The following is a 22,093-nucleotide window of genomic DNA, read 5'->3' on the forward strand; positions in this document are numbered from 1 at the left end:
ACTCGGAATATGGGTGGTGATATAACAGATGGTCGGCAGGCAAGAAGATGCCAGTTACGACGAACGAGACAAAATATCAATAGTCGCCATACTAAACCCCGATGCAAAATCCCCCAAGAACAACCAAAAAGACAGGTTGACAACAAGCACACAGAATTGCAGCTTGCTCCAGACACAAAATCCTGCAGTTTCTAGTGAAAGCAAGCATGCTTTATACGCTGGAATGAGGCAGTCTCAGCTACAAGCTTGCAGAATCTCACGACAAAAATGGTGATAAGAGATGTAGGAAGGTTGGTAAGCGGGTTGCCCATTAACATGGGCAGGCCGACCAGATTTCCTTCCTTGGTAGTTTGACACAGCCGAATCTGGCAAAGCAAGACGATGGTACAAAGAACCCAGGCCTTGGTACAATGCAGCCCTGATGCTCATGCTTTAATAGATGAACAAATGGTTCTGAAATGCAATGGTGAGCAGTCAGACAATGCTTTCTAGGCAAATGCATCTCCATCAGAACACAGCAATGTTTGCTGCTCGGAGCCCAGTGCATATCTTCTTCCATACCACACAACCAAGCTATAACTCAAAAAAGAAAGGGAAGAGTTGCGATGGAATCTGTAGCCCTCAATTTTTTTTGGATCGTGCGCTGTCCAAAAAATTATTAACATATTTTAAAGAATGCAAGACGGTTCAACTAGTAGACACTAAAAAGCTGTTCAATTTGGCTTCAGAATTGCAGAAAGACAGCATGGACACATAGCAACCGATCAGTCCCAAAAGATGGTATGATTAATAGGTTTTTCATCACTGGCCAAGCATGAACAAATATGCCTCTAAAATTTCAGCATACATCAAATCTGAACTAACACAACACGCTAGTCCTGCACGCAGAGCTCAAAAGATGCAAATCTGAAGGCATTGAATAAGCTTCCAGGCATCATATAGTTTCCTAAATTTTCATCAAAAGAAAAGCGTGATACCAAAGGCATAAAAACAACAATGAGATGCATTTGAAATGAGAGGAAAATGATTGTTGGCGAAAGAGATTATCAAGCTCAACCCAACTGCCCATTTTCCTCAAATTAATATAGCAGGAAACACTTTCAGTAAGAAATGCACATCAAAAGGCATTTAACCGATACACACTTATCCTGCAAAGGCAACAAGCGAGAAAAAAGTGAAACCACTTTGTATGCAAAGCAGATGGATTCAGAAGCACTCATCCCATATGAAGGATAATGAGAGGAAAATGATTGTTGGCAAAAGAGATTATCAAGCTCAACACAGCAAAAGGCATTTAACTGATACACACTTAGCCGACAAAGGCAACAAGGGAGAAAAAAGTGAAACAAATTCGTATGCAATGCAGATAGATTCAGAAGCATTCATCCCATATGAAGAACAGAAAAAGGCAAGCATATTCTTATGCTGTCATGGAAACATACAACAATGGCGCAAAAATACACAGAAGTGTCAGATTAGATGAGAGGAAAGTGATTGTTGAAGAAAGCATATAAAGGCCTAAACAAGCTGTTCACTTTCCCCCCATTGGTATAGGATGGAAAACTATCAGCAGTACATAAAAAGTGTTCCTGGAAATTGCAGCAAGCTTAGCCATTGCCACAGAGCATGGAAATTGCAAGACAACTCGGGGTAATCTGAAGTTACTATGTGCCACAAGGTTTTCATGATGCATTTGGTGGCAAGGCATAAAAAACAGATGTGCATACACAATGGCTAAAACATACACAGCAGATCAACCACATAGAACCAATATTCAACTACCAGCATAGTCATTAATCCAAAACAGTAGGTGCTAAGCTTAGCACATCTAAGAACGAAATTTAAGAGTAACAAGTTTTCTCATGGACCAAAATAAGACCACTGTATCAAGACAAGGCAGTTCAACTCTTTAATCCACAAAAACAGATCATAAAACAGAAAAGAAACATTATCTAGATAAAGCAAGATGGCCCATTATACCCTTCAAGCAGCAGCAGCGTCTGCACTCTTCTCACCGTCACCACCCTGAGTAGTTGCTTTATTAGCCTCTGCCTCGGCAGCAGCATCCATCTCCTGTGCAGTAGCATCAACATCATCTGTAGCCGGACGAATCTGCTCCTCCTCTGGAAGTGGCTCTTCAACATAATCGTTCTCAAATGCATCATTAGGAACCTGATAGATCCTCATCTGTGGCTTTGCAGGATCTTTCACAAGCACATACTTGCCCTCTTCAAACTTCATGCATATGTCCACAATCGACTTGACAATTCCCCACATGTTTGCAGTGTTGAGGTTGATCTGGGTAGCAAAATCCCTTGGCTTGTAGCCCATCACAGTGAGTATGGAGTGGTTGAAGTGGTCGCGGGGGTGCACACGTGACACATAACCCAACTTCATCATGTCTGCGCCAGAAAGTAAAGCCTGGGCAGTCCAGCGAGCGAGCTTGTTGGCATTGTTCTTGAGCTCTGTAGCAAGCACAGCTCCGCGCTGGGACTCGAGCTTCTGCTTCCAGTCAACACCAGTAATCTTAGGATCAAACTCATTGAGTGCATTAAGAGTGAGGAACTGGCGAGCACCACTCGGATCAACACCGGCAGCATGCACTTCACAGCGAGCAATGATGCTAATATCATCGTCCAGCTTCCAGCGGCGATAACGGTAGCAAACAGGCGCCGCCTCCTCATTCTCAGAAGCAAACGGGTTAGGCTCATCAAAGGTAACCTTCTCGCCATCACGTACCAGCACCTGCTGCGAGAAGTTCTGGTTGATGTAGGTGGCCTCGACAGCAAGAGCCGGCGCGGAATTGATGTCATCCTTGTTCTCAGGGAGCTGCTCCTGCGCAGTCTCGTTGACAGTGAGCAGATCGAGCTGGGAGCCCTCGCGCTTGTCGAAGAAGAGCTTGTTGCCGACGCGCTGCACGACAATGTCCCAGGAGAGGATGCTGCGGGGTGTGCACATGAGGGCGGCGAGGATGGCGTCGGTGGCGAAGACGGTGGCCTTGTCCTCCTCGGCGAGGCGGCGGATGATGGGGTCGTCGGTGGTGGTGATCTTGAAGAACTGGCGGTTCTTGAAGCGCTCGAGGCGGCGGGCCGTCTTGGGGTTGACGCGGTCGTAGGCGCGGTCGTACGAGTCGACGGCGCCGCAGACGAGGAGGTCCTCGGGCTGGTCGTTGACGGCGAAGGAGAGCTTGGTGAAGTTGGCGAAGGGGATCTGCTCGAGGATGGTCCAGTCGGGCTGGATGTCGACCGAGGGCTTGGCGGTGTTCTGCTGGTTGCCGCGGAAGCCCTGGTGGTGGTGGGAGCGGTGGTTCTGGTAGTGGCGCTCGCGGCGGGCGCGCTCCTTCTCGGCCTCGCGGCGCTTGGCCTCGACCTCCTCGTCGCGGCGCTGGGGGAGCTGGGGCCGCTGGTTGAAGCGCCACTTGGGCCCGAAGCGCGGGTGCTTGGGCGGCGGCTTGGCGTCCACGAGGCTGAAGGACGAGTCCTCGGCGGCGGCGGCGAGCGAGTCGTCGGCCGAGGAGAAGTCGAAGACCGAGTCGCGGGAGGCGGCGGCCGCGTGGTGGCCGTGCGCGCCCGGGTGGCCCGGGTTGCGCGTCCAGTCGGCGATGCGGCCCAGCTTGTCGGAGCGGGAGAAGGGCGCGAAGGGGATGGAGGCCGTCGCGACGGCCCCGCCCAGCAGCGGCGCCGCGCCCGGGGCGTCGGGAGGGCCCCAGCCGTCCGGGTTGAAGGGGACGACGCCCACGTCGAAGCCCATGGTCGCGGCGGCGGCGGCGGTGCGGGTGGATCCGGAGGCGGAGGGAGGCGGCGGCGGTGTGGGTTAGGGTTGGGTGGGACGCGATGGAGGAGGACGGGACGACGAGGCTTTAGGGTTTGGGTAAGCGAATATTTATTTTCTGAGTGGCCTCTACCGGGCCTATGGCCCACATATCAGCGTGTACTCCGTGGACTCGCATGTCGGCGTCCGATCCCGGCCCGTTAAACAAGTGGAATATTTCTCCACATGAAAAAAAGAATCTGATATCTCTTGACTCAATATTTTTTATCAGATCTCTGTTTTTTCTAAAGAATCTATCAGATCTCTGTTTTCTTATATACATAAAAATGAAATCATATCTCTCAACTTTTGGCTATGTTTTTTTCAAAAACAAAAACAGATTTTAGGTGATTGGCAGTGCTTGGATTTACTATAAGTCCGGAAGAAACGTTCTCCAGTTATCTTGTTATAGTTCGGACCATGTTTTGAAATCATGTCATGAACACGTTTGGAATTCGGAAATTTCGAGCGAAACCGTTATGTGGTACCAAGACACCATAGACCAACACACCAAACAGGATTACAGGACTCCTTCACAAAACCGCACTGTTCAAACAGAAAACCTTACAGTGCGTGAGGAAACATCCCAGGTTTCAGACAGCAGGCAGCCGGTTCAGCACGGTACCGTCAGCACTGCAGGACGGAGAAACTAGCACAGTACCAGCATAAATTTCAGGCTCTCACGCTTTTATTCTGTCCGAGTCCGACTCGGACGACACTCGGTGCGACATCATCATAATGTTCCCGATCCCATACCGAACTGTTACAGGCATCAACAGCCATGGAATGGCATAGCGCGGTGGATAACAGCATGTCTGCGACACTTCAGTTCAAAATTCAGCAGGCGTTACACGACGTCCGGAATACTTATTACTAGAGCAACGAGACGGCATGGGCGCAGCAAATGGCAGAGTTCCGTTCAAAAAAGGCATGGGAGCTACTCGGTGGATTCCTTGTTCTCGGCGGCCTTGGCCTCCTCGGTGGACTCCTGGCTCAGGGTGGACTCCTGGTTCGGGGTCGTAGCCTCCGTAGGCGAGTTGGCACCCTCTGCAATGGCAAAGATGGCAAAGCGATGCTTGTGACGATGGCAAGATAAATGTACTGGATTGCCTGCATGGTATCTTGTAAATATGAAGTACCGTCGCTGTCAGTAGATGCATGAAGGAACCGTCGTGAACGGGCTTGCTGCTGGGTAGGCTGCAGGAAGATCGAGGAAGATGTAAGCGACCAAATAAATTCAGTGTAGCATGCAAGTTAATTTCATAATTATTACCGCATTTGACAGCAAAAGGATATCAGCTCCGCAAGCAAAGGCTTGCTAACGAGAATGAGGTGGCAAAACGTGTAATTGACACTGAATCCAGTTTAAATACTGGGCCAGAAAACTGGATATGTGATCTATTGGATTGCTAGAAAGAACCCCAAATACGCAAATGGGACAGCTAGCAGCTGGTGCCAAACGGAGAAAGTATCAACAGTAGTGGTGTAGTACGTTTGATAGCAAAATCAGCTCCACAAGCAAAGAATTACTAACAGAACTAGGGGGCAGGTACCTTGAACTGAGTTCATTTTGAATAGTAGGCCAAAAAATGGATATGTAATATATTGGGTTAATAGAAAGACCAGCAAATATGCTAATGAAAGAGCTAGCGGATAATGTGAAACGGATACAGTATCAACAGTGGTGTAATACAAGGTAAGCACATTCTTGCAAACAATGAGTGCCAGTTTTAGCACCTGTAATTTCGGCCGAAGTGCTTCAAGGGGCCCTTTAGGCTTTTGAGGATGTCCTCCTTGCTGCAGGAAACCAAACGATCAGGTGAGCAAGATCGCGTAGGAGTTGCATTGCTTCCTCAAAATCCATATAGCTTTCGAAAAGAACGGTAGAATACCTTTCCCAGAGCCCAATCAGCAGAATCAAAGTAAGCTCGCTCATGGTCCTGATAGACATTTGAACACAGTTGAAACTAATGGATATGGAGCTAAAATTGATCTTACTTCCCTGACTGCTTTATACATAGATGACATAAACTGTATATATACATCTAATAGGTAGTAATATATTTAAGGCAATGATACCTTGGATATGAGTGGTGACTTTTTGGGCAGTACTCCTCCATACTTTTTCTTGATTACTGCTTCCTGCAAATACTCGGTAAAGTCGGATTGTGCTTATGGAATATATTTTTGACACTTTTACAGTAGAAAGTAAATTAGTAAAATCGTACAGATGGAAACATGCAAGCACACAAGGTTAATCATTACACTTGTTAACAAAAGATAATACCTCTTGCTGTGCTGATGGCATCTCATTTCCTTTATCCTGGTTGGCAGTTTCCACTTTCACATCAGAAACATCTCCTTCAGGCCTCACCTGGCCAGTAGTATCATCAGATGGCTTCTCCGACATACTGTACGAACGGATGCTCAAACAAGCTACAAGAAGATGGATTTCATATCAGATAATTTATCTCAATGCCATCAAAATTAGTAGGCATAAAACACGCCAGGGCATAGAAAAATTGGAAAGAAATCTGAAACATAGTCTTGGAAATATATTGACATTTAAACCATAGTGCAGCAGTACAAAGAACATGTTTACATAAATAAGTACTGAGAAGTCAATGCAATAAGACACACAAAATTTACTTTGGTAAAAATGGAGATAAATAAAACTGTGTAACCCATCCTGGGGTATCTCTATTTTGGAAAAGGGAACCAGACACCAACTAATACTGGTCCAGTTCTTTAACAGGCCTTGCAGAAGTGTTTCTAAGTCATAACATCGAACCTAACACCGGCATGCCATCTTAAACAGGGTGACAAGCAATAACTGCAAAAGTGGCAACGTTCTGAACAAGGCTATTGTCCTTGACAGGACTGGATGAAGGCAGTCAGCCTGAGCCCAACAAATGCACATAAGCAGGCTTGGGCAAAAATTTCTGGAATAAAAGGACCGTGGGGCTGTTGCTCTACAGTAAATAGTCAAAAAAATAGAGGTACGCGAAGCCAATAAGGAAAGAAGCGCAGCATCGACGATTTAACCTCTCTATGGCAAATTAACACTTCAAGAGTGCTAAATGATATATCTGCAAAAGTGGCAACGTTCTGGACAAGGCCATTGTCCTTGACAGGACTGGATGAAGGCAGTCAACCTGCACTTGATAAATATACACAAGTTTTTCCCAGGACTTCAGTACAAGCACTTGACGCGAGCAAGTAACAAAGTACAGCACCGGCGATTTAACCTCGCTATGCATGGCAAATCGACAACCGAGGGCGCTAGATGATACAATGACAAGATCTGCGATCATTTGTGTCCGATGCATGACCTGCCACACAACCCAGTGCAGAAAACAGCGACACCGCATACACAAAATGAGTTCCTTCTTTCCGGTCGCCAAGCTACGAGCTACTCTGTTGGACAAGGCCTTCTAGCACATACGTGGTGAATCAAACTCTGGGGCGTGACGCGCAACTGTACTGAAATACCGCCGGTCAAGGAAATTTATGGTGCCCCGAAATTCCGCCCGTTCCTGGCGAGCACGCGGCTAAAGCTACCGCCGCTCGTCTGAGGCCTACCGAGGCCGGATCTAGACGGCGCGCCCGAGATTCGTGGGCGGCGGCGAGGGCCTGGCTAATCGCTGGAGCTCGTACCTCGGGATCGGACGGGGTCGCGGCGATGCGGGACGCGGCCGCGCGTGGGAGGCGGAGGAGGCGACGGAGACGCGTGGGAGGCGGAGGCGGGGAGGGGTATGGGGAGCGAGGCCGGCGGCGGCGAGGCCGGGCTAGGGCACGGCGGTGGCTGGGCGGCGGTGGTAGGTCGCCAGGGGAGGGGGGAGGGCGACGAGGAGGAATCGGCGAAGAAATGCAAGGGACGGTGGAGGGGAGGCGAGCCGCGGTCTATGAGTGGTAACTGAATCTGATTCCACCTTTTTTTATTTTTTTTATTTTTTTGCCACGAACGGAATGGAAAAGAGGAAAATGTACAAGGGAGCATTCTGCAAAAAAAAACTTTTTTTCTCTTTTCCAAATTCGGTCGCTTTTTGGGCCCGATGAAGCGCAGAATGACGGGGGCGATTCAAATGTCGTCACTGCACATTTGAGGAACACGGGGGTAGATTCTCTTTTTCCGGAATTTGAAATTTTCAAACTTCAAGATGATGAAATTTATCGAGCTCCATCATCTCTTTTGTTTTTGCACCTTTTCGTCGAACTACGGCTCATAACATAGAGCGTAAAATACGCCGATTTCAAGGATTCAACGATACGATGAGGAACTGGATTTTCAAGTAGTGTTCACCATCAATCATCACCCACGGCCTATGATGGTTTACCAGAGTCGAATAGCTCCCCGCAACAACAACAACAAAATCGAATAACTCATCTTCTACTAACAATATCTTTATTTATATTACTCTCTCCTTTTTTGGTTTGTAAAGGCATATGCATTTTAATTACTCTCTCCTTTTTGTTTTGCAAAGGCATATGCATTTTTAACTCAGGTCAAACGCTTTAAAGTCTGACCAAAATTATAGGAAAAATGAAAGCATCAACAACACAGAATCAATATCATCAAATACATCAAGAAATGCATTCTCGTAGGATATACATGTGGTATATTTATAAATGTTAAATATTTTTTCCATAAACTTGGTCAAACCATGAAACTTTTGAAAATTTTGGCTTAGGAGAAAATCGTATGCCAAATAGGGAGTACATTCTTATACCAAGGGGCTCCTCAATTCCAAAGATTTTTTTCCTGCTCTTTTTTGTCCCTCCTTTGAGTTTGATTGTACCCCGAGTCGACAAAAATTGTCGACTAAACATAAGAGATGCCTGTGAAATTGTTATGGACCAGAGAAAATCCAAAATTAAAGCCCCGTCCCTATCTGCGTGCCTCCATCGCGCGCGGACAATCTGCTGAGATCTGTTGATACCAAAGTTCTGGTGCAGAGACAAACAAGAGGATCAACAAAGGGGATCAACAAAGGGGATCAGGGATAACTGAACACTAACGCACAATCACTGTGCAAAGCATACCGTACATGAAGATACATATATCAATAGATTGCACTCTGGAGTAGTTCCTCCTCTTCCCCTCGACAGTCAGGCCTACAACAAGGGGTGAACTCTTTGCAACTCAGAACAGCAGGATCACGTTGGTAACTGTGATGCAGATGACAGCCAGGGTCGCGACTATCGATCCCGGACGGAAGGCTCTGCGCAACCCTCTGTTCCTGGTGAAGTACTGAAAGGCGAGATACACGGCTACCGCCAAAGATAGTATCCTGCCAGCTTGAGTTCCCCTGTGCACGGGAGGTAGGAATCTGAGCGAATGAGAAAAAAGTAATACCCTAACAGATACAGCAGTAGCAGTATAGCCAAAATAGGGAGAATGTTTCATACCTCAGACTCATCACCTGGTAAGGAGCAATGATGATAAGCCACATTGTTGAGAGTGGAAGCTCCAGCTCACCTGCCATAGACATAAAGCATGCGCCGTAAGTAACATACCCCAGTTGTATGTTTTATCGATTATCCAATCAATGTTAGCCTGATGTTTGAATCCTCCTTGTCACTCTACCTGGAGTGGGTAAGAACAAGCGCACCAAAATCGCTAGAAAAGCAGTCCACAGTCCATATTCTCTCCTAACATTAGGATTTGATACCATAGTATAAGCAGGCCAAAAGAGAGTATTCTTATGTCAAACAAACGGGAAATGAATCAGATAGCTCTTTGCACCAAATAGCAGCGTCTTACTTGATCCATGGGATTACACTGCTAGGTGCTTGCTGTGCAAACCATGGCATGAGCAAAGATTTGTGTATGCCAATCTCTTTAGAAGCCAATAGCACACTGCAAAAGGCAAAAGAGTAACAAATAAACTGCTGCGCTGCGTTGATACCAAGTTTTGATGCCAAGATGAGCAAGAGGATCGACAAAGGGGGAGAGAAACTGGCCATCAAGAAGAACTGAACACTAACACTGTATCACACAAGACACAACTACTGCGCAAACCATACCATACATGAAGATACATACTATCAGTCATGTCACAACTCACAGGTCATTCTTATTACGATAAAACAAGCTACAAGGTCCGACAGGATGATGCACTACAAGGTTTCTCTTTATTCATCTGCGCTCTGGAGTAGCCCTTGGCAACTCAGAACAGCAGGATCACATTGATAACTGCGATACAGATGATGGCCATGGTCGCAACTATCGATCCCTGATCAAAGGCTTTTCCTATTCCTCCGGTCCTGGTGAAGTGCTGAAAGGCGAGATACGCAGCTAGTGCCAACGACACTATCGCGCCACCTTGAGTTCCCCTGTAGATAGGAAGTAGGACCGGAGAGAATGAGGAAAAGTAACAACCAGGACATAAACTGTAAAGCTAAGAACCTAACATACGCAGCAGTAGGCTAGCAGTACAGCTAATGTCTTTCAAAATGGCGAGTGTTACATACCTCACATTCATCACCTGGTAAGGAGCAACGCTGACAGCCAGCATTGTTGACAGTGGAAGCTCTAGCTCACCTGCAATAGACAGACGCACATGCATAAGTAACATATATCTGTTCCATGTCTCATCAAATATCATACTTGATTTTAAGCAGGACGTATGTATCTTCCTTGTCACTCTACCTGGAAAGGGTAAGAACAAACGCACCACAAGCGCAAGAAAAGCAGTCCACAGCCCATATTCACTCCTAAAATTAGGAATAGACACCACAGGATAAGTAGGCCAAAAGTAAGTGTTCTTGTCTCAAAAAGAATAAACACCCAGTAGCTATAGCAAGGAAAGGGGAAAAGGTATCATCAGATAATTCTTTGGGCCAAATGGCAGAATCTTACTTGATCCATGAGATTACGGCGGTAGGTGCTTGCAGAACAAACAATGGCACGAGGAAAGATTTGTGTATGCCTGTGCCTTTAGCAAGCAATAGCACTCTGCAAGAGGCAAAAGAGTGATAAATAAATGCTCAAATAATAATCGTTGAGGGGGTGGAAGGTTACACTGTGTGCTTCTTCAGAATAATCCAATCATTTTATGACAAAACCAAATATGTTGCAGAATAAAAAATCTACAAGGTGAATAGTAGGAGCTGAGTTTTCGAAGAATGCATCACTTTCAGTTATACAAGATTGCCCGGTCCTCAAGAAAACAACTACAACTTGGGAGTCATGGCCTGAACAGCCCCCCAGTAACTCATCCAAGATCTGAAGCAAGATCACCACCTCGGCGTCAACAGTTACCGTCGCAACATGAATACACGCTAGTACTTACGATACACCGGAAGCATAAAGTAGATATACTACGGTTCTGTGGCAAGCTAAGCAAGTCACCAACTGGAGCGAAACCCCTGTAAGTTCTGTTCAACAGACTGATGGTGTTGACGTGACTGGAATTGATACCTTGGGTCAATTTCTGCGTTCGAGTAATATGACATTCAAACTTTTAATACGAAAACCATGCATTGTCCTGTGATACAAAAGTGGCGCTATTAAACACACGGTGTTATGTTCAAGTGCAAGCAGACCGAAAATCTGGCATCATCCGTCATCACACCGTATGGCGCTGCAAGTAAACTGTGTGTCTAGTTTATTAAACACACCGTGTTATGTTCAGGTGTAAACAGACTGATAACCTGGCATCGTTCGTCACTATCTATATACTTCCTCCGTTTCTAAATATAAGTCTTTGTAGAGATTCCACTATAAAACACATACGGATGTATATAGATGCACTTTAAGTGTAGATTCATTCATTTTGTTCCGTATGTAGTCCATCTAGTGGAATCTCTATAAAGACTTATATTTAGGAACAGAGGGAGTAGTTCTTGTAAAGTGTGTTGATGTTTGCTCCTGTCTCCAAGAGCTGTGAAATCTCGCTGCCCTCGCAGGCAAAAGAGCGAGCAGATTCGGAGCCCGGAAAGCAGTACTGCCGGAAAGGCTCATGCGTTTCTGCACGGGCAAATCGTGCCGGAGAAAGGTACTGGTTTATGGTTGGGTAGCGACGACGAGGGGAGGGGGGCGAGGCACTCACGCGGCGGCCGCGACGGAGACCCACTGCGTCGTCGGCGGGCTGAGGTACGCCGACGCGTTGCAGACGATGCCGCTCCCCCGGCTCCGGCATGGCCGGACCAGCGACTGCGGCCTCAGCGGCAGAGCGGCGCATCCCCTGCAAACAGGAAGACGATAAGATCACCAGACGGCGCGGTGGGTAAGCGAATCGCACGGACGGAAGGAGAGCGGGCGCCGAGGGAACCCGGCAAGCAGGCTCACCTGAGCGCGCCCGTGGTCCGCACCGGCACGGCGGCCGCAGAGAGCGGAGAGCAGCCCGCATTCCGCGCCGTCCGCGGCGGCGGCACGGGGCAGGGCGCTGCGATGGGGATCACGAGGCGCAGCGAGATGGACATGGTCGCGGTATCTCTCGGCCGAGCGGGCGGGTTCGCCGGAGCTGGAAGCCTCACGGGCGGATGATGGTGCCCGTCTCTAGAAGATTGTCGAACTGAACTGTAGCGGTACTGCTGGAGTGATGAGGTAGGGGGGTGGGCGAGCGTGAGTACATCAATCAGATCAGATGAGCGTGAGGCCACGTGGCGGGGCCTCGATGGGCGCGGGCCTCACGTTGGCGGGTGCCGACTTGCCGTGCGGCGACCGCGTCCACGGCCTCGGCCTCGGCTCCTGCGATGCATGCCTGCCGGTGAACGCACCGCACCGCCAGGGGAGAGGTGGTCGGCACGGACGGACGCAGACGGGCCGGGGGACGCGTCGACGGTACGTGCTAATCTTCGTCCCACGGCACGTTGGGAAAAGACAATGTGGCGATGTTACGCGACGAAATCGTCACTTGGAGCCATGTATGTACGTTACGATCAGGACTAATTATCTCGCCACCTAACAATAAAGGACCTGCACTGCACGCAGAAACAAAAATGGACTACTTGTCTCATGGAGCCAGTCACACCATACAAGTACCCATGGAGCCCGACTTTTGTATTATTTCGTGATTTGAATACAAACATACTTAAAAAAAAATGAACCCATGGAGCCCCAAGTTTCAAACAATTCAAAAATCACATTTGTGAAGTTTTAAAAATAGACGTGCACATCGGATGTTGTCTACAAATGTGTACATTTACATGATAATAAACTTTTTTTTGCGGGAGTTATTTTATTTTAATACATGATAATAAACGTTGTTATGGCATCTCTAACCGGTCAATCCCTCAAAACAGGTTAAAGGAGTAAAAATTTCGTTTTGAGGAGTTAAACCGGACATAGCCGAACCCTTATCCGGTTTTACCCCTAAAAGATTATACTCCTCACGTAGGCCGTCGAGTATATCTACTCGATCGTGCCTCAACCTCGGGATAAATTTCCCCCTTCCCTGGACCACCTCTCTCCCTCGCTCACACCGCATTGACGCTGGTCGCCGCCCAAATCCACCCTGCACCTTCGTCGGCGCCACCGCCAACACCACAATCTAATGATCGACAAGCATCGCCCTCGAAGTGGCAGGATCCACCTGCCAAAGCTCTACGCCGTCAATTTGAGGTTTGATCCGCGTCGCGGTGCGCAGCAGACCCGAGCACGCGGTGACGCTTCCCCCCTCCCGCTCCTCCACCAACCTACCGTCGTCGCCGTCGCCGAAAAGGAAGTACTACGGTGTAAGGCACCGGCCATGGGGCGTGGGTGTCAGAAATCAAGGACCGAGACACCAGTCAGCTGAGCTAGCGGCGAGGTACGACGTGAAGGCAGTGAGCCTTTATGACAGGCATGCGAAGTTCAACTTCCCCCTCGGCAGTCGCAATGTCCTGATGTTCATCGCCATTGACCCCCCAGCGGTCTCCCGCCGCGAGGTGCGGGGAAATCGGAGGCCTTTGAGGGTCTCGAGATGACACGCGTCTATGAGGACTACATTGTGGAGCTCTACCGGAATCATCCGGAGCTCGTCGTCGAGGAGCAGCGACGACTCGGGCTATGCAAGGGGCTATCAACGAGGCCGGACCATCCGATGGGGATTTCATCGACCTTTCCTCCAGCGACTCTGGCTTTGGTCTGACGACGGTGACTCAGACGGCTGCATCAGTTGGAAGAAGCTCGAGAACGAAAGCGGTTAGTTATTTTTTGTTTTTATTTTGTTTGAATCATTTTAGTTGGAAGACACGCACGCAGACCGCCAGGCTCGGCTCGGAGGAGACGCAACCCGCGCGTCACGGCGCCATGTGCGTGGACGCAAGGCCGAGACCTCCTCAGCGCCGTGGGTTAATCGGCCGGCGAGACTAACCAAAATATTGTATATGGTACTGTATTTTTCTGCGAGTGTATTTCTATGCTTTTACACGCACAGACTTACTTAATGAACAAAATATTAGAGCATACACATATATGCGCAGCATCCATTAAACATCCCTAAAATATGGGTGAACTGGTTGCTTTTTTTACTACATCCAGGATAGTTACACAATGGACTAAGGGCAAACTGGTCTTTTCACTTCACTCTTAAACCATTGAGAAAATTCCTTATTTGAAACTATCTTAAAATCTGCTTCACATTGGAAAAGTTTTTCTTCCCTATTTGACACAAGTTCTAAATTTTATTCCCTATATGACACATTCGTCCATTTTAAACCTAAATGACACCTGAAAAGACTCTTTTGCCCCTCATGTGGTATGTGTGGGGGCAATAGCGCACACACGCAACATCATGCGAGGACAGGAGCACACACGCAGCAACACATACACATGCACCAACACACACGCAACAACATGCACGCGCGCGTGCACACACACACAACAACACATGCAGCAGCAGCAGCACACACGCAGGCAGCACATAGGCACGCAACAGCGCACACACACGCGCGCGTACACACACACACGCAGCAGCAACACACATGTGCGCGTGCATCCACACACGCAGCAGCACACGCGCGCGCGCACACATACCGCATGAGGGGCAAAATCGTCTTTTCAGGTGTCATTTAGGCTCAAAATGAACGGAAGTGTCGTATAGGGAATAAAATTTAAGACTAGTGTCAAATAGGAAAGAAAAACTTTTCCAGTGTCAAGGAACCAAATTTTAAGACAGTGTCAAATAAGGAATTTTCTCTAAACCATTTAGTGTCTAAAATGGAAAGTGTCAAATAACGAAGGAATTTTTTTAATTTTGGACCAAATAGAGAATCAAATTTTAAGAAATGGCCAAATAAGGAACAGTTTGTCTAATTCACATCTAGATGTTTTATAAGGATATCACATCTAAGATCCCACAAATAAGGCAGTAATAAGAAAAAAAAGCTGAAAAAAAAATAGACCACAAACATAGTGGACATCAGGTTAGATGTGTCCTAGACAGACCCAATAAGGAATTCTCTCCCTAAATTTAAGAGTTAGGCTAGGAACCAGATTTTTTTGAAACTTTAAAAATTGAGTTTTGATTTCTTTTTCAAATTTCCGTTAGCAATGAGCACTATGGATCAGGAGCAATGTGGATTAGGAATCTCTGCTTCATCCATCCCCTCTGCTCACAAAGGCCAAAGCGAGCTTTCTAGGTGGATCGGACTTTGTTCGTCCCTCCGGCGGCTGGCAAAAGATGCTTCAGTTCAGTGGCTTTGATGAGCCGAAATACATATTCATTTGCGCAGAAAGTTAAAAGAATTAATCGGAAAGTGGATGATGACGACCAACTCCAGTAGCATGCCCAGCGACTAAGCCACTACTACTGAAGTCAGTCGCTAACCAACTCGTTGCAACAGATCGATCCTCACACGGTGACAAAGACATCTCATCAGATCGGATCAGATCAGATAAATGAACAGGCATAGCGCAGCACCTCAACACGCTTCTTCTTCAACCGATGGCAGTACAGAGAGATCCGGCAAGCACGGATTACAAGCGGATTACATGGAGGGGATCGATCGACCGAGCAAGAGAAGAGTACGCAGACAGGCAGGAGCTAGGCTACTGGTAGTACATGGTGTATCGATCTATCTAGCCGGCGTAGATGTGGATGTGGAGGGCGAGGGTGAGGATGGTGAAGGCGGCGAAGAAGAGCAGGGTGTGGACGAAGATGGCCTTGCCGTTGGTGTGGAGGCCGCCGAAGTCGACGTGGCGGTGCGACCCCGGCATCTCGAACAGCAGCCCCGGCGACAGCAGCACGAAGAGCACCACCCCCACCACCACCGGCGCCCAGTCCGCCATCCTCCGCCGCCTGCTCTCCCTCGCTTCTTCTTCTTCTTCTTCTTCTTTGGTCGATCTGATCTGATCTCACGGCTATGAACACACAGAAGTACTCGGGAAGACTCGGGGGAGAGAGGGCGAGTGGAGTGGGGGAGTGGATTCTGGAGTATATAGAAAGGAGGCCGCGAGCGGCGGAGCAGGGGAAAGTAGGAGGCAACAAAGGAGCAGCCGTCACGGTCACGCGGACGGTTGGCGCGATTCGATGCCTTGCATCGGGTGGGATGCAAGGCGCGCCGCCCAGCCGACACCCGTGCGTGCCCAGTGTACCTGCGCGTGTCGTCCAGATGGTGGGGGGTGGCAAAGGGGGAGGTCAGGTGTACGTACCGTGTGAAAGGGGAACATACCGTGTGCGGCGTGCCACGGAGTACTACAGAGCAATGACAGCCATTGGATTCGTATCACACCAACATGCTCAGTGTGCAAGCATCCACTTAGCTAATGTCATAGTACAAGCCACACTAGAAAAGTGATATATTACAAAAGGGAGACCCGTTTCCATGGCCGTGATTGCTGCTGCGGTCATGGAGCCTATGTTTTTTTCGTTTCATCTATTTCCCCTCACCTATTTACTCCCTCTGTTCGGAAATACTTGTCGCCAAAATGGATGTATCTAGAACTAAAATACATCTAGATACATTCATTTCTTCGACAAGTGTTCACATTTCCGAACGGAAGGAGTATGTGCCATTAGTAATTTGTCCCATGGATCAACGGAAAATTGACTAGTGGAGCATCTTTTATGGGCTTATACAATCGCGTCCCTTCAATTCTGCTCGCACGGTTGCCAATACCCCGTAGCACGGTAGCATGGGAAGGCCCGTGTCACCTGATATGCTGTCTGTGGAGGGGTACAAGGAAGTGCCCCGTTTTTCACAGGACTTAGCGGCACAGTCGGCCGGCCATGCATTTTTTACGAGTGTGGGGGCGGCTCAGGGTTAAACGAGGAGAGAGATGATTCACACTTCTCATTAGGGTGAAAAATGAAATGGACGCCCGCACGCCGGCCACGAACCGTCTTGGCGGGACAACTCAACATGGAAATGGGCCCTGACACCCGCATTTCTGTTGGTTTTTTTCTTATTAGGGGACGGGATAGGCATCTTTCTAAACCCGCAGGGCTGTTGATGGGTACATTATAAAACCTAGCATGTTTCATGGGTTTAAACCCGTTTTAGTGGTACTCGATCCCGAAACCCGTCAACATAAATCCATCTACTCATCCAGCCTCGAGGCCCATCTAAATACACGAATACGAGTACACAACCGGCCAGGCGCCCCAGCCCCTCGAGTGCACGAGCACCCCTCGCTCGTTCGCTTGAGCCGTCTCGCACAGGGCACAATCGCACACCACACAACACACGGGACACACACAATCCTAAACCTAAATCTAGTCCTTCCGCCACCGCGTGAGCTCGATCCCATCTCGCAGCGCTGCGCGACCACCTTCTGTGCCATCGAGCCGCCTCCCTCCAGAAACCCTCCACGCGTCCTGCAATAAGAAGAAAGGGTGCCACCACCAGTGACGAACTCAGTGGTGGCGTCTACCGTGGCCCAAGGAAGAGTAGGCCGAGGGCTTTCCAATCCGATCCCCAAGCCTCCATCCAACTTCAACGTCCGCAAGAAGTTAAAGACGAGGTGAGCAGCCCGGTCTTGCACGATATGCTCGTGGGGACGGGTTCCCTGTGGGCTTAGGGGACAGGCAAAAAACTAGCCCCGTGCACGGTGACGGAGACGAGGACGGGTTTGCGATTTTCTTGTGAGGTGGGTTTGGGCAAGCAAAACCTGGTGGGTTTCGTCCCCTTTGTCATCTTGAGGGACAACACAAGCAAGTTAAGAGCATCTACAACCAGACCTCTCAAACCACCCCTCATATGCCCGCGGACGCGCCCGGTCAGTGACCGGACAGGAGAGAGAAGAAAAAACGTAATCCAATCGGACCCCCCATATCATCCCTATACGCCCGGGGGCTGTCCGCGAACCCTTATATCCATCTCAAATATGGGGAGGATATGAGGGCTTGCGGACACGTCTGGGCAGTCCGCCACGTAGGACGCAGCCCCACCCGGACCACCTTTTTCTCTTTTCTTTATTCGTTCTTTTATTTCTCTCTCTTTGTCTCCATCAATCACGTGCAAGTGACCGGACATATGAGGAGAAAAATAAGTAGTGTGGCTGCGCAGATGGATAAATAAGGGCTCAAAACGGACACGTCTGGTCGCTGACCAAGCGCGTCCGCAAGCATTTAAGGGGTCATATTGCTATGTAGGGGTCATATTGCTATGTCCGGTTGTAAATGCTCTAAGCCCGAGAGGGGGTAGGTGGCTGCCCATGGGGGCTGGAGTGGCGGCAGTGGGCGTAGTGACCAGTTCGATCGAAAAACTAGCACAGTCGGTCTCAGCACAGGATTCAGGAATCCAGCCCTGTTACTAGGAAGACAGCACAGATCCGACGAGCTTTTCAACTTCTTCTGTTTGTGCCTCCATCTTTTCTTCTTGTCCACGCTCTCATCCAAAAAGGTTTGCAGTTTGCACATCAAACACACACATAAACCATTCACTTAGAAACGCAAACCAACAGCTTCATGAGGTCCAAGCAAGCAACCACGGCAACATTAATGCAGACAGAAAGACAGAGGCTACTGGCAGTTAAGTAAGATGCATGTAGCACCACAAATCTCTTTATGACTTCTTACACCGACAAGATTTGGGGGGAAAAAGCAAGTTACAGCACCTACAAGATGCACTAGAGGATGGATGGATGGTAAACAACTCCACCACTCCTCTAGGGAGGGTGGTTCCAGGGAGCCAAGTACACATTGCATACAAGAGCAAAGGCCTAACAGGGTAGTTTCAGCTCACATCGTCTACTGCTGCTGCGAAGGGCGGTAGCCGAACCCGGCGGCATAGCTCAGGTAGCCTCCAGACGAAGCGGCAGGCTGGGGCTGCTGCGCCGCCGCGCCGCCGCCGTAGGGCGCGTAGCCGCCTGCCGCGGACGGCTGGGCGCCGGGGCCGCCATACACGACCTTATACTGGGGTATGTTGTTGTACGACGCGGCGGCGGCGGCTGCTGCTGCTGCTGCTGATCCTGGGTTGTACTGGTACGGCTTCGGGGCGGCGGCCCTGTACTGCTCGCCACTACCGCCGTAGGCCGCATAGGTGGCCGCGTCATACGCTGCGGCAGGCGGCGGCGCGTAGTGGTACCGGTCGGCGGCGACCCCGTACCTGTCGGGGTAGGCGGGCACCGGCGGAGGGGCGCGCTGCTGCCATGTGCCGACTGGAGCTGCGGGCCTGCGGGGAGCTGCCACAGTGGGCCTCCGAGGAGCTGAAGTGCCACCGCCAGAGACCCGCTGCTTCTTCGCGTAGTTGCGATTAGCAGAACCTGATGGCCTTTTCGCGCCCTTTGGTTTCAGCTCGTTGATGCGTTTCTGGAGAGGTCCAAGTGGACACTCCTTCTGGAGCTTGTACTCCTCGATGCACTTGATTATGGCCCTCAATGCAATTAGCTCGCGGTTCTTCAACTCATCCTGCACATGTTTTTTTTTATCAAATCACAACACAATTAGCTCAAAATTCTCAACAAATGGAAACTGGATAAGATGATAAGAAAACTAGACATGCAACTATTTAAGCACAGAACGCAATAGACAATAATCCACCATGTACATTAACTACTCTGGATTCTGAAGCAAGGGAATGACATGAGGCAGTTGGGTGCTATACAACCTAATAATTCAGTCTTGTATCATTCACAGACAGCAGCACGACGAAAGTTTTTTGGGGGCTAAATACAACAACAGATTTCTCAATTATGACTTCTTAATTTAATGTTCGCAAGATTACTGATAGCTCATCCAAATACATCCTGATACATCAACATGAACAATCCTTATAGCAAGAAAATAAAGGAGAGTATTTTAGCAGTGAATTCCCAAAGCAAGAAGTGTGGAGTTGATAAATCCTGCGCTACTAATAACTAACATGTGTTTGAAAATCATCAACGTGTCAAAAAGTAAGTAGAGAGAACAGACCACTGAAGGAGTTGCACCGGCATCTCCCTTATTGTTAAGTGAGCCTTTTATCTCATCTACATATGCCTTCAAGAGAGGAGCAGGAGGAAAAGCCTCTGACAGCCCAAAGGCTTGTATGAATTGAACTGCATCAATTTGCCTGTGTTTCTTAATCAACTCCTCAATAACACCTGCAGAACAAATGATCAGCACTAGGACCATAGAATACCGCATTTATACATAACGTCTACGGTATTCACATAGTAGTAAGCTATTTATTCCATAGATAGATGGTTGTGGGGCCTAGCAGTAAATCATGACCGGCACCAGCCTGGTAAATTAAGGGATGATAATGCCTTGCGGCATTCTGAGTGGATACCAACCTGGTATTCTCTCAGTCAAACCAAGAGAGCGACATAGCTCAGCAGTCTGCCTGCGACGAGAAATGGCAACTACAATCTTGTATAGTTCATCTTCGTCAAGCACCAAATCAACATTAAAAGTTGTAAGAAGCTGCAGGAATGCATGTGCTTCCAATGAGTAGCCATCAGAAGCATCAAGGTCAACCTCAGCTATCTTACTCTTCCACTCTTTGGCAATTGCCTTGGCTTGCTCCATAATTTCAGAGCTCCAAGGGTGTTTGCCACCCGGCTCCTTCATTCCTATTGAATGTGCTAGAGCCTCCATCAAAACAATACAGCTTCTGCGCTGCCCCTGAGCGGAGTAATTTATATCCCCAGGCAGTTGGTCTGGGAAAAAACCCTCCAAGGAATCAAGTACGAAGCGCGCAGGGTCAGTTGCACATTTAAGTGCAACACAAAGTTCATCACGAAAGCCAGCAAGTTTTTTTGAATTTTCTGAAATATATTTCAGAAGGCCTTTAGCGTCCATCTGCTCACAGAGTTCCTTCAGTGCAGGGCGTGGCTTAACCTCAACTGGTGAAGGTTCAGATGGCTTGCCCGACCCTTTAGCAGAGTTATGCTCGTCTGAAGGGAGCGATGTATTGGTGTCGTCGGTTGGGGTTTTTACCTTTTTGTCTTTGCTTCCATTGGCATCAAGTATCTCAGAAAGCTCGACATTATATTTTTTGCGCACCTCTGCTAGGGTAGAGACGGCAGCATCCTTCAGCTCCTGAAGCTTGTTCACAGAAGCACGCTCTTTTGCAGAAAGATCAGCTTCTTTCTCAGCAATCAGCCTACGACCTCCGGCTTTCTGTTCTTCTAATGCCTTCTGCTTTTCTTCCAGTTCATCGCACTTGCTTCTGTATGACTTCTCAAGGTTCAGGAAATGTACTTTGATATCTTCCCACTGAATGCCACTTTGCAATTGTAGGGATGCTTCTGTGTGGGACTTCAGCTTGCCAAATACTTCAGTAAGTTGTTCTAGCAACGCCACCGTTGTTGACTCCGAACCGCCAGAGATGTGAGAAGCAGCTTCAGTCGCCATTTGCAACCAAAATAATGACAAACTGTAGAGATACAGTATTAGATCCCAACATCTAAAACGAGCAGTATTATAAGTACTAACTTATGACAAATGTATTAATCATGCATTAGCAATATGGAGACAAGTGCAAAATAGAAACCACGGACAGATAAAGAAGTCAGTAATACACACAACCTAGTGCGGTCAAGAGAGTACAAAAAAGGGGAAAAGTTCAGAACAACTAGGCACCAAAAGAAAGACCATGTTTGGCTTATCTGAGATGTACTCCCACTAGGAAACCCATTGGAAAGAACATGTGGGATAACATAAGCAATGGACTAATGAGAACTCGAGCAGTGCTCGGATTGCTAGCAGTATCCGTGGCATGCTCGTGCCCACCCTCGTTCGAGGCACAGCCTCCTCAGGCGCTTTCCGCTAATAAAACAAAGTGTCCGTGGGTCAAATTTTATTTAAAGTGATGGACCAAAGATAATCAGAACAAACGAATGCGGCAAACCCCCATCCCCCTGATTCACCCCGACATGCTCACACTCTTGAAAAGATTCTGATTTTGCCAGTGTAGGAAAGAACACCTG

At 48.4% G+C, this 22,093-nt stretch overlaps 5 protein-coding genes and 4 non-coding genes across 11 annotated transcripts in view; all 9 read right to left on the reverse strand.

Moving 5' to 3' along the window:
• On the reverse strand, positions 1 to 92 carry LOC123183833 (small nucleolar RNA Z43). The gene has a single exon (XR_006492826.1). It is a non-coding gene; the product is annotated as a small nucleolar RNA Z43 (small nucleolar RNA).
• Positions 93 to 471: 379 nt separating this feature from the next.
• On the reverse strand, positions 472 to 559 carry LOC123183923 (small nucleolar RNA snoR118). Its single transcript, XR_006492908.1, has one exon. It is a non-coding gene; the product is annotated as a small nucleolar RNA snoR118 (small nucleolar RNA).
• Positions 560 to 719: 160 nt separating this feature from the next.
• LOC123183743 (small nucleolar RNA SNORD96 family) lies at positions 720 to 811 on the reverse strand. Its single transcript, XR_006492771.1, has one exon. It is a non-coding gene; the product is annotated as a small nucleolar RNA SNORD96 family (small nucleolar RNA).
• Positions 812 to 1,010: 199 nt separating this feature from the next.
• Positions 1,011 to 1,155, reverse strand: LOC123183924 (small nucleolar RNA snoR135). Its single transcript, XR_006492909.1, has one exon. It is a non-coding gene; the product is annotated as a small nucleolar RNA snoR135 (small nucleolar RNA).
• Positions 1,156 to 1,753: 598 nt separating this feature from the next.
• On the reverse strand, positions 1,754 to 3,846 carry LOC123183156 (eukaryotic translation initiation factor 3 subunit D). Its single transcript, XM_044595900.1, has one exon. It carries the CDS (start codon positions 3,748 to 3,750, stop codon positions 1,984 to 1,986), a length of 1,767 nt encoding a protein of 588 aa, XP_044451835.1. The 5' UTR covers positions 3,751 to 3,846; the 3' UTR covers positions 1,754 to 1,983.
• Positions 3,847 to 4,327: 481 nt separating this feature from the next.
• LOC123183157 (wiskott-Aldrich syndrome protein family member 2) lies at positions 4,328 to 7,825 on the reverse strand. The gene is made up of 7 exons (XM_044595904.1): positions 7,468 to 7,825; positions 6,098 to 6,246; positions 5,890 to 5,952; positions 5,703 to 5,750; positions 5,548 to 5,607; positions 4,950 to 5,007; positions 4,328 to 4,857 (listed from the first exon to the last, which is right to left on the reverse strand). Exons 1-7 carry the CDS (start codon positions 7,808 to 7,810, stop codon positions 4,748 to 4,750), a joined length of 831 nt encoding a protein of 276 aa, XP_044451839.1. The 5' UTR covers positions 7,811 to 7,825; the 3' UTR covers positions 4,328 to 4,747.
• A 551-nt stretch (positions 7,826 to 8,376) lies between these two features.
• LOC543089 (cold-regulated 413 inner membrane protein 2, chloroplastic) lies at positions 8,377 to 12,410 on the reverse strand. 3 transcript variants are annotated; one of them, XM_044595903.1, is made up of 10 exons: positions 12,104 to 12,410; positions 11,865 to 11,999; positions 10,673 to 10,768; positions 10,463 to 10,527; positions 10,285 to 10,354; positions 9,575 to 9,670; positions 9,398 to 9,462; positions 9,220 to 9,289; positions 8,854 to 9,119; positions 8,377 to 8,757 (listed from the first exon to the last, which is right to left on the reverse strand). In XM_044595903.1, exons 1-9 carry the CDS (start codon positions 12,235 to 12,237, stop codon positions 8,954 to 8,956), a joined length of 897 nt encoding a protein of 298 aa, XP_044451838.1. In that variant the 5' UTR covers positions 12,238 to 12,410; the 3' UTR covers positions 8,377 to 8,757; positions 8,854 to 8,953. The 3 variants fall into 3 exon arrangements, with proteins under 3 accessions (XP_044451838.1, XP_044451837.1, XP_044451836.1); XM_044595902.1 differs by having other exon boundaries at positions 8,859 to 9,140; XM_044595901.1 differs by having other exon boundaries at positions 8,854 to 9,140.
• Positions 12,411 to 15,634: 3,224 nt separating this feature from the next.
• Positions 15,635 to 16,213, reverse strand: LOC123176849 (uncharacterized). Its single transcript, XM_044590881.1, has one exon. It carries the CDS (start codon positions 16,025 to 16,027, stop codon positions 15,818 to 15,820), a length of 210 nt encoding a protein of 69 aa, XP_044446816.1. The 5' UTR covers positions 16,028 to 16,213; the 3' UTR covers positions 15,635 to 15,817.
• A 2,492-nt stretch (positions 16,214 to 18,705) lies between these two features.
• The window catches only part of LOC123183158 (FRIGIDA-like protein 3), a 4,177-nt gene continuing 789 nt past the window's right edge, over positions 18,706 to 22,093 (reverse strand). Inside the window, exons 2-4 of the mRNA XM_044595905.1 lie at positions 20,456 to 21,540; positions 20,094 to 20,263; positions 18,706 to 19,589 (exon numbers count right to left, since the gene is read on the reverse strand). Coding sequence (XP_044451840.1) covers positions 18,930 to 19,589; positions 20,094 to 20,263; positions 20,456 to 21,518 — 1,893 coding nt within the window. The 5' untranslated portion in view covers positions 21,519 to 21,540 and the 3' untranslated portion in view covers positions 18,706 to 18,929. The remainder of the gene's footprint in view (positions 19,590 to 20,093; positions 20,264 to 20,455; positions 21,541 to 22,093) is intronic.

Source organism: Triticum aestivum, chromosome 1D (genome assembly GCF_018294505.1).
Source record: "Triticum aestivum cultivar Chinese Spring chromosome 1D, IWGSC CS RefSeq v2.1, whole genome shotgun sequence".
NCBI lineage: Eukaryota > Viridiplantae > Streptophyta > Magnoliopsida > Poales > Poaceae > Triticum > Triticum aestivum.

What these genes read in the sequence shown, in the direction of transcription:
- LOC123183156 (XM_044595900.1), bottom strand. Translation starts at nt 3,750, where the DNA reads ATGGGCTTCGACGTGGGCGTCGTCCCCTTCAACCCGGACGGCTGGGGC.
- LOC123183157 (XM_044595904.1), bottom strand. Translation starts at nt 7,810, where the DNA reads ATGCTCCCTTGTACATTTTCCTCTTTTCCATTCCGTTCGTGGCAAAAA. An exon ending in CGACCCCGTCCGATCCCGAG is followed by an intron (nt 6,247 to 7,467) that starts GTACGAGCTCCA and finishes ATCTTCTTGTAG; the next exon opens with CTTGTTTGAGCATCCGTTCG. An exon ending in TGCCATCAGCACAGCAAGAG is followed by an intron (nt 5,953 to 6,097) that starts GTATTATCTTTT and finishes GAGTATTTGCAG; the next exon opens with GAAGCAGTAATCAAGAAAAA.
- LOC543089 (XM_044595902.1), bottom strand. Translation starts at nt 12,237, where the DNA reads ATGTCCATCTCGCTGCGCCTCGTGATCCCCATCGCAGCGCCCTGCCCC. An exon ending in TACCAGGTGATGAATGTGAG is followed by an intron (nt 9,671 to 10,284) that starts GTATGTAACACT and finishes TGCCTTTTGCAG; the next exon opens with TGTGCTATTGGCTTCTAAAG. An exon ending in CTTGTTCTTACCCACTCCAG is followed by an intron (nt 9,290 to 9,397) that starts GTAGAGTGACAA and finishes TGTCTATGGCAG; the next exon opens with GTGAGCTGGAGCTTCCACTC.
- LOC123176849 (XM_044590881.1), bottom strand. Translation starts at nt 16,027, where the DNA reads ATGGCGGACTGGGCGCCGGTGGTGGTGGGGGTGGTGCTCTTCGTGCTG.